The following is a 17,271-nucleotide window of genomic DNA, read 5'->3' as shown; positions in this document are numbered from 1 at the left end:
TTTCGAGCCTATACAGCTTGGAGTAAGACAACATGCATGAAGAGGATGATGTGGACAAAATACTCATTTGCCTAATAATTCTGCACTCCCTGTATAATAATACATCCAGACACAGTCATTAATACTCATACACTTCAATCTTTAGTCACAGACATTTACCAAAACAAGGGTTTAAGGACTCATAGTCACGAGGATCAGGCTTACTGCCTACTGACAGTGACAGTTTATTTTAGTTTTTTATTTTATCCAAGGGCACAAAACCAGATCACATTCTCACTTTCTCTCCATGTGCTAGTAGATTAGTCATCCATAGGTGTGAGGACAGGGCTGTGAACCTGCATTTTGTCAGGTTGACAGAGAGTTAAACATGAAGTCTGGGACAAATCATAAAGTTTCTCAAGTGTGACATTTGGTTAAACAATCATCACGGGCGATTAGACTGTAGATAAGACAGGGGACTTTGGATATGTGAGGCAATCCCTTCAAAACAAAAATAAACAGGTATAATTTTTTCTTTAAGGACTTGGTAGGAAATTGTACAAGGCTAGTTTGGTTCCTGTCTTTAAGGATATTATTGTTTCTGTAGAGACTCCACAAGTAAGTTCATGTTTTCCTCTTGTGCTTGTTGTCATGAGGGATACATGTAGTTGTTTACAGAATAATTTAAAAAATCTCCTCATTCCCGTTAAACAAGGAAGGCAGGAGACTTTACTTTTTTGCTGCAGATGGCTGCACCAATGTAAGAAATGCAAAAAATGTCAACATCTGTTACGAATCATCGGTGTTCAGAATGATATAAACCACACCTTCCAGATCCTCTTACCCACAGATTGATGCACCATCTCTATAACAGCTTACATTCACAAAGACATTATATACTGTAACGGTCTGTCTTCTGTTTACCCACATGTGCAGACATATATATTTACTCCATGTTTTTCTCTGAGTATTTCTCTAAAATGTTCCCGTGCCCTTGCTCCATGCACTTCTTTCCATTCTGTTCTTACCCTGCTCGTTCTAACAGGTTGATCCATGGCGCTTCTCTTGGCATCCGTTATTCCGGATCTTTTCTAGCTAGCCTGACAAGTTATGAGTGATGATGATTCTCCTGCCAGGAAACCAGGAGACCTAAACCTGTCCCATTCTGCAAGACTGATGAATGCTTGAACCAGGACTAGTTATCAAGAGACATCCCGAGTCTTACATTTGAATGTGATTTTTAGTCAGACCAGTGTATGTACTTCCTGTATTTAGGTTATGGATAAAAAATATAAGATATGCTAAATGCTGCACATTACAGGAGACATGATGACAATAATTAAGCATCCATCAATTTGAGTACATTACATTACATGAGTTTTTCAAAGTTTGTAATGTAATTGTTGCTTGTAAATACATTTAAAGCAATCTAATCATGTCTTTATACATTTATCAACACATTTAAGAAATGTCTACAAAATACAGTAGATGTGTCTAACACACACATGTGCGTGTGCATATCCACACAAATTTTCACACATTTTAAAAAAATCCAGTGAAGAAAAACAGCAAACAATATTTAGCCTCTAATTTTCCTTCATACAAGTTCACCAATATTTTTTATTTCGATTGTAGTAAAGTGCAGATGAGCCAAATTTATATGTATCTTACACTATGTCTCTTTGCATGCCCTCAGTTCATTTGTCTGAAACATCTGCCTTTCCTGATTGGCCACTCAGCTCAAACAAAGGGTTTGAACAGCAGATGTATGTAACTCTTGTGCTTGAGAGGACTATGTTAAAGATACTCCTTCTGTTTGACATCATGGAGAGCCAAGTCTGAAGCCTGAGCTTTTGGTTCACAGGGATTACTTCAAACACTGGCTAAGCTTTTGAAACTTTGGCCATGTTTGATATAAGAATCCATCACTGCGCACTCTGTTTATATGAAAGAAAGTCACAAAATCAGAAAGAAAAACCCCTAGAAAATGCACAACATTTGTTACAGAATATGTTTTATGTGTGCATGCTTGTGCTTTACACTGGTGTGTGTGTGCACAGTGTATATGGGCACATGCATGTTCCCGGGAATGTAAACACATTTTAAGACTTCCTGTCCGGGGATGAAACTGAAGAGAGCTTTAGAGAGTGAGGGAGGAAGGTATTAAGCCCGAGCCGCTGAATGAAGAGAGAGACTAAAAATGATGGAAAAAGAAGGAGAAATAGGAGAAGAGAAAAATAAGAACACACTGACACAGGTGAGATTTACAAACACAGATGGAGAGGCCGATAGACAGGAGGGTGTTTGAAAAATTTGGAGATATTCAGAATGGGCAAGTACATCTCGTTCACAGATTTCCGCACAAAACAGAAGTGGAATTCTACCTGATGATGAACTGCTTAACGCAGAAAGACGACTTCCAGAAACGGGGATGAAGATACGAAGTTGCAAAGGTCACTGAAAGCTGAAGTATCCTTGGACAACGATGAAGGAATTTTGGATTAGGATTTAAAGACACCCCAGTTTCATCATAGTTGACTTCAGAGTTACTCATTTGACTGATCTCCTTTTTCTCAGCAGGTATGTCATATAAAATTTCTATTTTATTAAAAAATTGAAAACTTAATGAAGTGTTTCACCAAGTTAGATTTTTGTGAACTGTTTCTTAATCAGGGTGTGCTGAAACACCAACGGCAAGCTTTTAGTCCAATCGCGAGTACATATGTCTCTAAAATCAGAGTTGTCTTGAAGGGTTTAAGTAAAACTAGGAAAAAAACATAATATATCACTGTCACACTCCATAATTTTGCCTTATTTGTTTTCTTGAATGCTGTCTTTTAGATGATCAGTAGCACACACACACACACAAACACACACACATAAAGCCAGACTCCCACGCTGCTAGGATTTATTTGCACAGTGTTATTTTGGATCTTCCTCTGAGCCCTCTCTTTTCCTCCCAGTATCATTTTACAGTCATTGCATCATGACTGTCTTTGATTTCGGAAGAAGAAGAGCAACAATAAAATGGAAACAGTGATGCATTAGATTACATCTGGGTTGCCTAATGTTGCGGTATTACAGTACAGTTACACTAGGCAGTATTTACAGCTTACAGCAGATAGAGAGTGTGAGCCCTACTGTAAATTTTATTTTAAATTAATAGCATTTTAATTTTCCTACCATAAATCTTTACTTGATGGCCCATGATGGCAATAGAAGAACAAACATGAGCTCGTTGTGCTGTTAGGGTTGCCTAAGGATTCCAATCATGTTATAGCTGTATCACATGTATTAACTCTTACATGCTTTATTTGACATTTGACATCAGTAAAAATATCCTAAATGTCATTCGTTTAGCCTGAAAAGTGATGACTTGAGAGGGTCAGTCAGTTTATACGATTGCAGGTGCTACTAGATTTTGTACATTGAGGCTGTTTCAGGTTAATTTTGAGCCGCGTCTGTTGAGATGCATTCTAGATCCACTCGTGTGAGTCAAATCACAGAAAATTGTGGATTTAGGGAATCTTGAAACTATGTGTGTATTTTCTATGGGATAGTGGTGACAGAGTTCGAGGGTGACCTTGACACTGTGTTCCCACCACAGCTGCCCAGGTTCCCACAGAGGTAGGCACTTGCTGGTCTGGAAATAGTAAAAAAAACCAAAAACATAGAAGTGATCATATGTATGATGCACATAAGGAACAGAGGACATACAGAGGTCAGATGGTGCCTTGATACAGACACAAGATGTGCACCCGCAAGAGCAAGAAGCAACAATGTAACTATATAATCTAAAAATGAAGAAAGTAGAATCCCTGTATTCTGAACTTCTGAGATTAAATTAGGTGACAGCTAAATTAGATTACAATGGAACTCAGAAGAGGAATAGGGAGTGGGTAGATCAGTGCTAGGTGTTTTGGATACACAGACTAGTTTGCAGTTATACAATAAGCAGTAGACATGATGTCTAATGGTTATAATGTATAATAAATCCCAACAGTTCCAGCGTGATCTCGCCATTTTTACTTTCAATAAAATATATTTAAACAATTATAGCTGCAATGTTTTTATTATTTAGATTAAATAGGGCATGATGTTGTGTGATAGTAGAGGGTTTTTTTTACAAAACCCAAAAATATACACTTTCTCATGCTCTGTAAAATATTATTTAACATTAATAATTAATCATTAATTTAATATTGTCTCATAGGCTATTTATAAAGTCTAAAGCATTTCATTTGGATCCTGTGAAGACACGGTTTATGAACAGTGTGTAATGGCAAACTAAATGCAACTGGCTGTAGTTACGGGTGTCACAGGAAAATGTCTGACTACATTTCTAAGAGTGAAATAAAGAAGAAATGACAACAGGGCTAACTTTTTTGCCATTCTGCTGAAACTTACACATAGTTCATGGGTTGCTTAGAATGAATAACACTCATATTTGTGCATATATCATAAAAGAGAGAGAAAGAAGCAAGTGCCTAAATAAAAACTTTCCTCAGAGTGCTCCACTATAACGCTTGTAAGCACTGTTAATAATGATGAACTAGGTCAAATAAGCTGACTAATATCAGAGGGTGTTACTGTGAAAACACTCATTTATTTCCTTCAGTGCTCTTAATGTTGTGTGGCTAGACTGCTCCGGTTCATGCAGATGAATCACATTATTCATGCCTCACCCTCAGTTGAGCATGTTATTCCCATTAGCATGAATAGACTACATTTTTCATCAGCCGGATGATTATTTTGCTAAGAGATTTGTTGTAAGCAAGGAGCACAAAACACAAACTCCGGGCATCACATACACTGGGCTTCTTAAACCTTTCCAGTGTGGCACTCACAGGAGCAATTAAACTGCATTTGTCATGGAAGACAAAGGATGCAGGAGTGAAATCCAGCTCATTTATGCGAAACATCACGCGACTTTGGCCTTTTTTAGTGCTTTAAATGCCAGTAGATTCTCCATGAGATTGATTCTGTAACCTTTTTCTTCTCCTTCACAGTCTTCATCTCAACACGCTACTGCTGTCCTGTTGGCTTTAGGTGTAAAATCCTCAGATCACTTTTAGTAAAAGTCATTTAAAGTAAAATAATTAAAGTAAATAAACATACACACGCCAGCTCAAACAGGGGCTAATTAATGTAGCCATGAAATGACTCTCTTACTATAGATCTAAGCTTTTGTGAGCTATTTAAATGGAAAAGAAAACAAATGATCTCTCTCTTTTTTATTATGATTAAATGAAAAGGTCCCTGGATGTACAGAGTAATGACATGTTGTTTCTGTACTTTGTGAGAGGGTTATATCTTGGCCAATAAGAGCAAAAGTATTTATTTTTTTATTTGTAATAATAGCTGGAATGAGAATTAATCCTAGCCCCTCAGGGAGTATTGCTGTAGTGATAAATAAATATAGTTACATTATAAATATATGGGTTCAACAAGCCAGATATTGGTCTAAAATAGCCATGCCAGTGTATCTGTGACAACAGCAACAGCCAGTATGAGGTCAGAGACAGAGAGAGTGAGCATCAGGGAAAAGGAGGACAGTGTGTGTCTCTGTGTTTCTCTGTAGATGCTGAAGTCAAACATAGAAAAGAGGAAGTAACATGCAAGGCAGGCCTTTAGAGGTGATGTAACTGTAAAACTGCAGGTTTCTGTTTAAACATGAAAACTAATGCAACTAATGCGTGGATCTGTCAGTAAATGTGGTGTATATATCTATATCTATAAAACTTGTATTATTCTCTCTGACAGTTTCCACTTTATCATCCGTGTCATCCTCACAATCCTCATCAGCATCATTAAGGCGGCTTATCACCTCATCGCACATCATCATGATGATGAACATTAATGGTACAGAGTCCTGGCTTTTCATCAACACTTCCTTTAATACACCTCAAATATCGGGTCCAGCAAACACAAGTGGTATGGAAAGATATCTTCAAAGACTGGCACATTTAGATGAGGGGCTCTACAATGACTTCTATGGCCTTTGGATTGCACTGGTGGTGATAAACTCCCTTATTTTCCTGGTAAGGTGTTTTGACGAAGGCTTTTTAATGTTGCACATAATTTCTATGTTGAAATTTAGTACCTCTTACTAATTTTTCTCGCATCTATCTTTTAACTCTTTTGGTTTTTCAGGTGGGCATGGTGCTCAACATAGTTGCACTTTATGTTTTCTGTTTCCGCACCAAGCAAAAGACCACCTCAGTCATCTACACCATCAACCTGGCCGTGAGTGACCTCTTGGTGAATCTCTCTCTACCGACTCGCATCCTGCTCTACTACAGTGGAGGAGCTTGTATCACCTGCTCATATCTGCATATCTTCAGCTACTTTGTCAACATGTACTGCAGTATCCTGTTTCTAACCTGCATATGCGTCGACCGGTACCTTGCCATTGTGCAGGTGAGTGTCGTCTGTAGCTTGGTTACACAGTCGTGCTTTTGAAAATGCTAGACACTTACAAGGCTGCACATTCTGCTCTGTCTTTGTAGGCTGAAGCCTCTCGTCGCTGGAGGAACTCCAGTGTGGCCAAATGTGTTTGCATTTCTGTATGGCTGTTTGCCATTGTGGTTACCTACTCCTTTCTTTCCACCGCTTTTCAGCACACAGGCTGCTGTCTCTCAAAGCTCCTCTTTCTCACCATCACTGAGTTCTTTCTACCACTTGTCATCATTGTGGTCTTCACTTTGCGCATTATGTGGGCCTTAACAGACCGTCGTCTGATGCAACAGAGCAGGTAGGTAGAACCAATATTACACTGACAGATGGCGGGAAAGAAAACTAAAGTTGTTTTTCTTGTATTGAAGAAAATAAAGTGCATCCACAAAATATTCAGAGGAAATCACACACTGGCTCTGAATACTTATATACATGTTATGTTTTTGTTTTTTGTTTTAAATTTGCAAGAATTTCAAGCAAACCTTTTTCACATTGTCATTTTGGGGTATTGTGTGCAGAATCTCGAGTGAAATGTAAATAAATCGATTTTGGAATAAGGTTGTAACATGACAAAATGTGGAACAAGTGAAGCGCTCTGAATACTTTTAGGATGCACTGCATTAACTGTTTACATGGATTCTCTCCAGTTATTCCAGCTTCACCGTACAGTCCTAAGATGTGCAGGGGGGTTGTTAAATGTTGATTCTGAACTGGGTTTGAATGTGAGCCTCTTTGTTCCATGTGTGTATGTGAGCCGTCTGTCTGTCTTTGACTCACTGACACATAGGATAGTTTATATCCCATAAAAATATGCAGATAATGGTATCTTTAACTTTATTTTCTCAGGGATAGGAGAAGGAAAGCTGTCCAGCTGTTGACAACTGTGCTGATCATCTTCACAGTCTGTTTCACACCCTTTCATGTTAGACAGGTGAGCAACAAGTATTTGCAACAAGTATATATAAAGTAAAAGGCCAAGTAGTATTAATGATTGTATTCTCCCTTATGAAACTGTGGATGCTTTCAACTTTATCCTCTAAAAGGATTACAAATGAACAAATGTGAGGCAGAAAACCAGCCTTTGCTTGAACTGCTCATAAATTATGTCCATGCTTGGGTGAACCTTGACCCTGCATTGTGGGTCACCGGTAGGTTCAGGACAATTTTGATTAGACAATATTACCAGGTGATAAAGCAACAAAAGAAAAATCTATATATATATATATAACATAAATATATAGACAAAAATACATGTACAATATTTCAAACCAATATTGACATGTATTAAAAAGACAGAAAGTTTATGTATACACATACATACAGTATACACACAGCACACAGTCCTCCATTTTCAGCAGCTCAAATATAATTGGACAACTTCCTGATAAATAATTTTATTGTCAGATGAAGCCTGTTTCCTCACTAACACTCTCCAGGAGGTTCATGTATCATTGTCAGAGTCTGCAATCAAGAGACGCCTTCATGAATGTAAACACAAAGGGTTTACAGCAAGGTGCAAATCCACTGGTTAAACTTAAGGACAGGAAGGGCAGATTAGACTTTGTCAGAAACCATCTAAAAGAGCCTGAACAGTGCAGGAAAAGATTATTTGGACAGATGACACAAAGATTAACTTGTACCTGAATTGTGGGAAGAGAAAAGTATGGAGAAGCAAAGAAAAAGCTCATGATCCAAAGCATACCACGTTATATGTCAAACATGGTTGGAGCCAGTGATATCGCATGGGCATGTATGGCTGCCAGTATAACAGGGTCATTAGTATTTATTGATGATGCAACTGCTAACAGAAGCAGCAGGATGAACTGTGAGGTGAGCAGGGCTGTACTCTGATCAGATCCAGACAGCACTTCATGGTGACAAAAACCTTACCGCAGAAGCAACCAGAGCGTTTCCCAAGACAAAGAAATCGGACAATGTTCAATGCCCAAGTCAGTCAACCCAGTAGAGCAGGCTTTTCAGTTACCAAAGACAAAACTGAATTCAGAAAGATCCACAAACAGACAGCTACTGAAGATGACTGCAGTAAAGTCCTGGCAGAGGAGAAAACTGAGCATTTGGATATAAATGGCTTCTGGACTTCAGGCAGTCATTGACTGCAAAGTTAACATAAAATACTAAACTAAAATACAATAGAATGTTATTTTAAAAAAGCTGAATACAAAAGTAGGGAAACTAGTAAGGATCTCAAAGTTATAATTTTAATAAAATACAACAAAGATAAAAACAGTAAACAGTGAAACACAATAAACATATTAATGAAATGAACGTTTTTGTTTGACCTTATGATAAAAATGTATTTGCTTTTATGGGAACATTTGGCATTGCCTGTTTGTGCTGCAGGTGGTGGTATACTTCTACCCTGACATGCCTCACCATGTGATAGTGTACCATCTAACTGTCACCCTCAGCAGTTTGAATAGCTGTATGGATCCTGTTGTCTACTGTTTTGTTACAAATAATTTCCAGGTAAGACTGAAGCACTTTTCCTATTCTCTTCCTCCACATTCTTTAACTTAACTTGACATTTTTCTTCTTTTCTCCACATCCAGCTGTCCCTTCGGGTGTGATATGCCCATCATCATTTTTTTACTCATTGATTCTCCAAATAATTTACTTCTCCTGCTGTCTCCAGGCCACTATGAGACATCTTTTCCGCCGCGCAGAGCCCAAGCAGACCAGTGGTGACATTGTCAGTATGCAGCACAGCTCTAAAGCCTCAGCAGGGACGGACAACGCCATGACTAATAATGTTATATTGATGACCAAGATTCTCAGATCACTGCCGAGCAGCAACACAGGAAAGGACCGCACACTGTAAAATCTTTTACAAAGGGTGCATAAAACTATAAGTTATAGGGATGGCACAGTTAAAGTTCTGAGTTCTGCAACTTGCTGACCAGCAGAACTCAACACAGACACTCAGTGCTGCCATTGTTTTTTTCAATGATGAGCGCCAACACAATAACATGCAGATATTCACATGTATATGATATTCACACCAAGAAACATTGCCATCGCTCTGGACTGACTGTTCATTTGTCAATGTCTATAGACACTTGGTCAATTTAGCCAACTGCCCTCTGGATATTATTAGAAACTACACAAGAAAATGTCTCAATAAAATGGTAAATATTCCAGTGTTGTCTGTTTTCCTTTTATTTCTGCCATTCAATTTGGCAGAAATAAGATGCATATTCATCAGTGGCGCGGTGTCACTCTTACAGAAAGGTGAGACTCTTTAACAAGACGAACTGGACCAGATTAAAACAGTGTGCTCGCAGCCTCTTGCTGGACTCTTCCTGGCTGAAAAATTGTAAAATGTTATTCTTTCTATAGTTTTCATTTAAATACACTGCTAAACAAAATGTGTTTGGCCTCTGACATTTTTCCCTCCTTATCTTTTCTGGCTGTTTTTTTCATCAGTTTTGCATGTGACTAGACTCAGTGTCAATGCTGGTAGCATACGACAATACCTGGACCCTACAGAGGTTGCACGGGTAGTCCAATCCTCCAGGATGCCAGAAGGTTTGCTGTGTCTTCCAGCAGAGACTCAAGAGCATGGAGTAGATTCTAGGAGACAGACAGTTACATTAGAAGAGCTGGGAAGTGTTTTAAAAAGTATTTAACCCATCAGCAGAACTGGTATCTGCTCCTTTGTGCAAAAAGCAGATATCAGGAAGAAGACTGCCAGAGCCCTACAAAATGACCACTAGCAGGCGTCCAGTATGAATGTCTCTGACCAATCATTCACAGACAAACTTAATGAGGGTAGCTTTACTCAGTGGGCCCTGTGCTTACTGTCAGGACATTGGAGCCTAATTGACGTTTGCTGTATAATATCAAAATTTGCCACTGAGCCTGAGCTTTTCTTGCAGGGTCACTCTGAGGATTAACCCTGAGGCATGAAAGGTTCTCGAAAAGCCATGGAAAACGTTATACTGGCTTTAACATTGTTCAGCACGACTGGTTTGGGGATGGGTCAGGGATGAAAAGGCTTATGGAGGGATGCACAGACCTCTACAGGCTAGGTTACCCACCCTGACTGATATTTGGTATCAAAATGAAATCTTACGTTCACCTGACTTAAATTCAATGGAACGCCTCTGGGATATTATGTCCATCCAAGTTGTCCTGTCCTGTCGAGTAGCTCAGTGATGCCTTCGTCCAGATCTGGGAGGAGATCCTCCAAGGCACCATAAGTTTCCTCATCCTTGTTAGGCATGCATGCAAACAGGCCATACATAAAGCCATACAACATACTGAGTAACATTTGGAATTGTTGCAATGAAATTTCTGAAAAACGGACTAGGCTGCTACATCATTTTTTCAATTTGGTTTTCAGGGCGTCTTTAAATTCAGTTCTCTGTTGGTTGATCGTTTTCATTTCTGTCAAACGATGTGGGATCCTTTATTTCCCAACACATTACCCAGTCCACATCAGTACAGGCAAACTTTTGAGCAGTGTCGTTACCATTGATAGAACTATTAGTTTAGCAAATGAAGCAATAAAACACTTAGAAAATACCTGACTGCCCATTAAACTGTATCAATGGAAAACTGTACATTAGGTGTGTCAAAAGTAAAAGTACTCATCCTGCACCAAAATATTCCCCATCAGTGATATATGGATCAGTATTGCTGCTCCTGATATTTAAGGTGGAGCTCATTTTAAACACTTGTTGTCTTGACTGTTCACTTTATAGGTTGACAAAGTGGATCATCTGCCTCCATCTCACCCTATATCTAACATCCTCTTCTGTCTGCATTTCCTCCTTCACTACATCCACGAACCTCTTCTGATGTCTTCCTCTTTTCCTCCTGCTGGCAGCTCCATTTTCAGCATTGTTTGTCCAGTATATCCATCATTTCTGCCCGCCATGTGTCCAAATCATCTCAGCCTTGCCTCTCTAACTTTGTCCCCAAACAGCTCAACTTGTGCTGTTCCTCTGATATATACTAATTTCTAATCCCATGCAATCTTTAACCAGCTCAGAAACTGAGATGTGAATTTAAAAAGTATATTAAATACGTTTTCTCTTCTTGTCTTTCTTTAATAGTGAGGGCATTTTCCTCCTCAATCCCCAAACAAGTAATATAATCAGAACATATTAGAGAATAATAACTACTGATGTACACCAGGGAGCAGCATTGCCTATTCTTTGAAAAAACCAATGGAGAACGAGCCCGAAGGAAACTTCAGCGCATTGGAAACCGCTTGGACGAATGATTCTGTGAATGTAAGCACAGGGTTGTTTGTTTGTTTATGTATTTATTTATTTTTTACAACAGAGTATAATATTATGCGATTTTTAAATAGCCTGAAGAACTGATGGCTTCTAATTAATCAATCTTCAGAGCCTGTTTTTGAAGCTCTAGATCACAATAAATGTATATTGGAGCAGGGAGGGAATTAACCGAATTAATGGTCAAGTTAGTCAAAGTCAATGATTTAGGAACAACATATAGGAACATGTATAGCGCTATAGGACCAAGTTCTAGGAAGAGTCGAAAGCGTGCTAGCTAATAAACAAAAGAGTAAATGAATTAATGAATTATGAATAAATAAATAAATATCCTCCATTATGACTTTGTGAATTGTCTTTTTTTCCAGTTCTTGAGGTCCATTATTGTTGACATATTTTCATTTCTTTATGTTATCAATCCATGCAATTTTCCATGCAGTTGGTTCCACTTATATCATGCTAGCTAGTTGCCCTTTCACCGGCGTCCATAGGTGAGGCGTTCGCTGACGTCACGAAGGTTTTCTGATGGCCACGCCCCGCTGTGTTAATGTGGAAACCATTGAAATTGGTGAGTGTAGTAAACCCTATGGTCACCCAGTTAGCTTGCAAAGGTTTTGCAAACCTAAAGAAGTGAGAGGTTTTTTTTTCTTCTTATTATTATTTTTTGTGCTAACACGTCATAGAAGTTTTCCACAATGCGGAACTGGCTGAGCTTTACCACAGCGCTGTAAAATCTCAGGTACGTTACACGTTCCTGTCTGTCATGAAAGTGGGTTTCTCCGCTATTAACTCGCTAACGTAAGCTGCTTAATATCAGCCAAGCCTAGCTTGCTAAGGTAACTTTTTGCGTCAGTCAAAGTCAGGTTAACGGTAATGCGCCTGAATTCTGGTGTTTTCCTCTCAGTCCAGACGAGAATACACTTTTATCGCTGTGCGCCTTATTCGCATAAAACGGCAAATAATTTTTAATATATTAATTTATTATTTATAGACTGGCAGGTAGTTCAGGTGAGGCAAAACATGTCATAACTGGTCCAACGAGCCCCTCGGACCTTCACGTGTACACACAGTCCTGTGAGAATTCAGCTCACACACCTCGATGAAGTTTAAAAAAAAGTTACCTTTCTACATTAATTTGTTCGGATTACTAACTAAACACAAAAACACTTTGATCTGTCTCTTTGTGAAAATGACAGAAAACTGCACAAAGCTCTCATTAAACATCAACTTATACATGATCTAAGCTTTTTTTTTCATATTGCTCAACTCAGAAGAGCCAGGCAGAAAATGAATAAGTAAAGAATAGAAGAATGGTCTTTGCCATGCTCTCTTGTAAGGTATGTGTCAATAGGATCTGCTTGCTTTCTGCTCCACTTACGCAACAGCAATAGTGGTGTAATAATGGTTTATTTTTTAATGTGGCTCTTGTCTATGAGTCTGATTTTGCTATTATGACTTAAAGGTTCTAGATAGTGGCGATGTCACTGGATTTAACAGAGCAATCTTGGGTTAATTCAGTCTAAGTTTTTTGATCGTTTGGCCCTTTATTTGAGTCTATGATGTTTATACTTATTGTAAATTATTTGTTATGTCTTACGGCTTAATTTATACAAACCCATTATGGGGTGAACCTCTCAAACCCTAGACTAAGGGAATCAGGTGTCTCTGTTCGAACTCTTAGGCCTTTTGTTGGCAGTGTCTGGTTCCACTTATTCCCCTTGAAAAGAGAGTTGTAAGATAAGAAAATTAAATCCTAAGGGCACTGATCTCTTCCAGGATGATGATAGATATGAGAGTGCTAGGAGTCTATGACCTTCACTGTCACCAGTTCTGAACCAAACTGGATACCTGTGCATTGGTATGGGTTGATCTGTTTGACCACTCTCTCCATCAACATCATCTTATCATTAAGGGAGGTATTATCTCTTTGAGTAGTGGCTCTGGGAGTTATACAATTAATATAATGTATTGTATTCTAATTTTTGCTACATAACTTTTGTTTTGTCCACTTCCTGCTGTGACAAAACAAATTTCCCACGTGTGGGACTAATAAAGGTTATCTTATCTTATCTTATAAGGAGGGAATAAAGCAATTCTGGGGGAAGATGTTGCTACAGCACCCTTCTAGGACAGTGGTGTATTTTTTTTTCATTCACACTAGAATTTACTTGCAGAAATAACAGTTCATTAAAAAATCTACTTAATAATAATAAGACTTCTGTATCAGCATTTGGAGACTGAACAGATTTTCTGGAAAATGCACTAACAGGTTTCCCTGTTTAAATCAAGGCAAAGCTACATCCTGTGTTGTCATAGCTTTAGCTTTTTGCACAGCTGGTATCTGTTTTTCTTGTTTGTTTTGTTTTTGCAGGTTAATTTGTAAGATTATTAGTAGGAGTTTACTGAGAAATCTCAAGATATTTTAACTCGGACTTGCCTGACTAGCACAAACTTTCTTAGTTGGACTTGCCCAAACTTCATGCACACAGCCACTTCTATTCAGGAGTTCACTGCAGGTCACCACCACAAACATCTGCTGGAGACCATAAAACACTTATCACCCCACCTCGCCTCTCTTACACTCTTCCCTACCCATCACCATTAAATACTTTTGGAGATGTGCTAAAACTGTGATTGTTCTCGCCTCTGTGTTTCTTTTGCTTTGACCTTAGTAGTGACTTGTTAGTCTTCTGAAATAGCTTTATCTTCTCATGAGCTATAAAAAATCAAGGTGAAAACTATGCCTATTACACTTTTTGACAGTGATAAGATGGTAAGATTGTGCTTGCATTTATAGGAAAAACTGTGGCACAAAGACATATATACTGATCTATAACAGCCACAAGCAAATGTTTCCCCTGAAGTCAAACCAGACTGAAATGGAGATGGCAGCTGAGGGTGGAGATGCTTCTCGTCTTCCAGAGATCAGAAGACCCAAAGAAGAAGAAGCATATGACAGTGAGAGTGAGACAGACATGGATGAGGAAGGCAGAGGAGTACGAATCCCTCTGCATCGCTGGGTAATGCATGGGACAGTGATGTTTGGACGTGAGTTTTGCTATGCCATGGAAACCGCTCTGGTAACACCAGTTCTGCTGCAAATAGGTAGGAGACACAACACAGTTTTTTCCTTATCCACTAGTTAGTTATCTTAGTGACACATTTGTGGCAGCATTCTCCTAATCACTGTCAAAAAACTTGAAGATTGGTTGCAGTGTAGCAGCGATTATGCTGTGTTTGGTTCACTATCTATATAACAATAGCTGGATTTGATTTGCAGTGAAGCTAACCACTGTTATCCAAACCAGATGCACATCAGTCTGTGGTTGTGGTAGTAGTCAGGTAACAGTGGTGACTTTGTGGAATTTGATTGTTGTCACAATTCATTGGTTTCAGGGCTGCTCTTCTGTATCATGTAGCCCGTATCTCTACTCAAGCGGGGAGCTTTGTGGTTTGATGTCAAGTTAGCAACCATAACAGACCTGGAACAAAAGCATTTTTTACTGGTTAGGTATGAGAAGAATGTTTAACACAGCACATTTCACTTTTCTGCTCCATTAACAACATGATAAGACTGACTGATTCTAATTAACGTGTCTGATTGGGTAGTTATTTTTTCATATGCCAATGGAGTTTATTGCTAAACCTGTTGAATGTAAATGATCTACCAAGTAATATTGGTTATAGATGACAACGGATTATTGACATAGGATTTTTTTTAAAGTTATTGAACTGAATCAGCCTCACTTATTTTTTGGAATGGATACGTTTTAAGCTAATTACATTAGAAAAGGAGAAATCTTTATGCTTTTTCTTTGCTTTTTAAAGCTTCAGGACTTGCAAACGATTGTGTTAAGACTGAAAGACACTGCTGAGCTGGTGAAACATCAGGATTTGTTTTGTCTTACCACTCATACTCTTGCTTACTTTGCCATAGCCAACACCTTTAAAACAAACATTCAGCAAGTGCAGTGCAGTTCATTTTATGCTGGGACAGGTTGTAATTTTGAACTTACCTTTGATTATTGCCAAATAATTGCATCCATAGCTTGTTGAAATCCCAGGGTTCTTGACTGAACATGTGTTTAGAAAACTGTTTGACATTGCCTTTAAGCACAGTAAATGTGTTTTATTAACTTGTTGCAGATACACAACTTTGTTCGTGTTTCTTTGTTCACAGTGCACAAGGTATGTTTGTAACCTAAAACTCAAGTGAAGTATAGACACGATTGTTCTTGTCTCATGGGTTTATCATGCTTTTACTTACCGTATGTGTATTTTTTAGCTCAGACAAACATTTAGAGTTTTCTTCCCCATGTACTTGTATTGGACACACAGAGACACACTCATGTATAACTACTTCATTAGTGAAAAGTGTATAAAGCATCTCTGAGCTTTGCTGCATAAGTCTGTTGAAGAGGAAATAAGCAGTAATGGAAAAGACAGATGGAGAGAGAGATATTTTTCATGCTGTGAGAAAGTTATATTCGCTTTTGTTGACTTAAGCAGGAATAGAGCATAATGTTCCCATGAGAATTATCCAGCTCAGTCAGCCAGCTGACATAATTCATCAGATTTTAAACCTAAAAGTTCACTTCTTTTAGAGTTGATGTACAGTAAAAATAGAAATGCCTCTCCGGTTTGGAAATGGGTAAAAACAACTGAAGAGTAGTGTTTTGAGATTTGCAGACATGCTGTAACATAGTTTTGTCTTCGACATGCACAACTACAGGTTTCACCACTTTCCTGTTTGTAGCATATTTTTGACTGTGTTGATGTAACTGGCCGCCATATTACCAAAAATGCTTCTGCTAAGTTAAAAACCACTGATAATGGAAAAGCACTAGTGGTTCTTCAGCTGTGGAATGCAAGTCATGTGATATTATTAAAACATGGGAAAACTTGCCTTTTGTGTATTGAAATCATAATGAAAACATTCTGTGCCTGTTCCTGCATCTAAATTTGGCTTAACTTTGACTTAACTTATTCAAAACAGAGCCTGGTAGATAAGTAACTTATTACAAAACAATCATCAGCTTTTTGTCAGCATTTTTATTTTATTTTAGTGAAAGCTAAAAACTGGTTTGCAAAAGAGTCAAAATACAAATATCTAATGCCAAAGCCTGATAGATCTCAATATTTAAAAGAATAGACAATGGACAAATACTGCCTTGCATCAAAATAAAAATAACAGATAAAGGTATTAAATTCTGCAGAGTATGTTTTATTCCCACCACCGCCTAAATAAAATGACAAATATGAGACATTTACTTACATTTGGTTGTAATACATTAAGTATTAAGTTTTGTGGCCTGTCAGAAAACAAAAACACTTGCTCTTAGATCAGATCAGATTAGATTGCTGTTTTGCAATTTGTCTTTAAAGCTCTCTGTGGCTTTGCTCCAGGTTACATTTCAGATCTCCTTAGCCTGCACCTAACCACTCCAACTCTGCGTCCTCCAGTCAAATACTTATGTGGGTCCCATGCTCCCATTTAAAATCTAAAGGTGACAGGGCTTTCTCTGTTGCTGCTCCAAGACTCTGCAAGTCTTCCCTCTTTTATATAGTTCTC

At 38.3% G+C, this 17,271-nt stretch overlaps 2 protein-coding genes across 3 annotated transcripts in view; both read left to right on the top strand.

Moving 5' to 3' along the window:
• The first annotated feature begins 2,334 nt into the window (after nt 1-2,334).
• LOC102215758 (G-protein coupled receptor 20) lies at nt 2,335-9,463 on the top strand. Its single transcript, XM_005738546.1, has 7 exons — nt 2,335-2,559; nt 5,743-6,020; nt 6,133-6,399; nt 6,489-6,733; nt 7,282-7,366; nt 8,797-8,922; nt 9,089-9,463. The coding sequence occupies exons 2-7, from the start codon at nt 5,823-5,825 to the stop codon at nt 9,272-9,274; spliced, it is 1,107 nt and encodes a 368-aa protein (XP_005738603.1). The 5' UTR covers nt 2,335-2,559; nt 5,743-5,822; the 3' UTR covers nt 9,275-9,463.
• A 2,837-nt stretch (nt 9,464-12,300) lies between these two features.
• Nucleotides 12,301-17,271, top strand: part of LOC102215466 (solute carrier family 45 member 4-like) — a 9,879-nt gene continuing 4,908 nt past the window's right edge. For both annotated transcript variants that reach the window (XM_013912220.1, XM_005738545.1), the window contains exons 1-2: nt 12,301-12,438; nt 14,497-14,804. In XM_013912220.1, the coding sequence (XP_013767674.1) occupies nt 14,549-14,804 (256 nt within the window). In that variant the 5' untranslated portion in view covers nt 12,301-12,438; nt 14,497-14,548. The remainder of the gene's footprint in view (nt 12,439-14,496; nt 14,805-17,271) is intronic.

Source organism: Pundamilia nyererei, unplaced genomic scaffold (assembly GCF_000239375.1).
Source record: "Pundamilia nyererei isolate P.nyererei 1_Seehausen unplaced genomic scaffold, PunNye1.0 scaffold00084, whole genome shotgun sequence".
NCBI classification, from domain to species: Eukaryota; Metazoa; Chordata; class Actinopteri; order Cichliformes; family Cichlidae; genus Pundamilia; species Pundamilia nyererei.
This window is presented reverse-complemented; position numbering and strand designations above follow the sequence as displayed.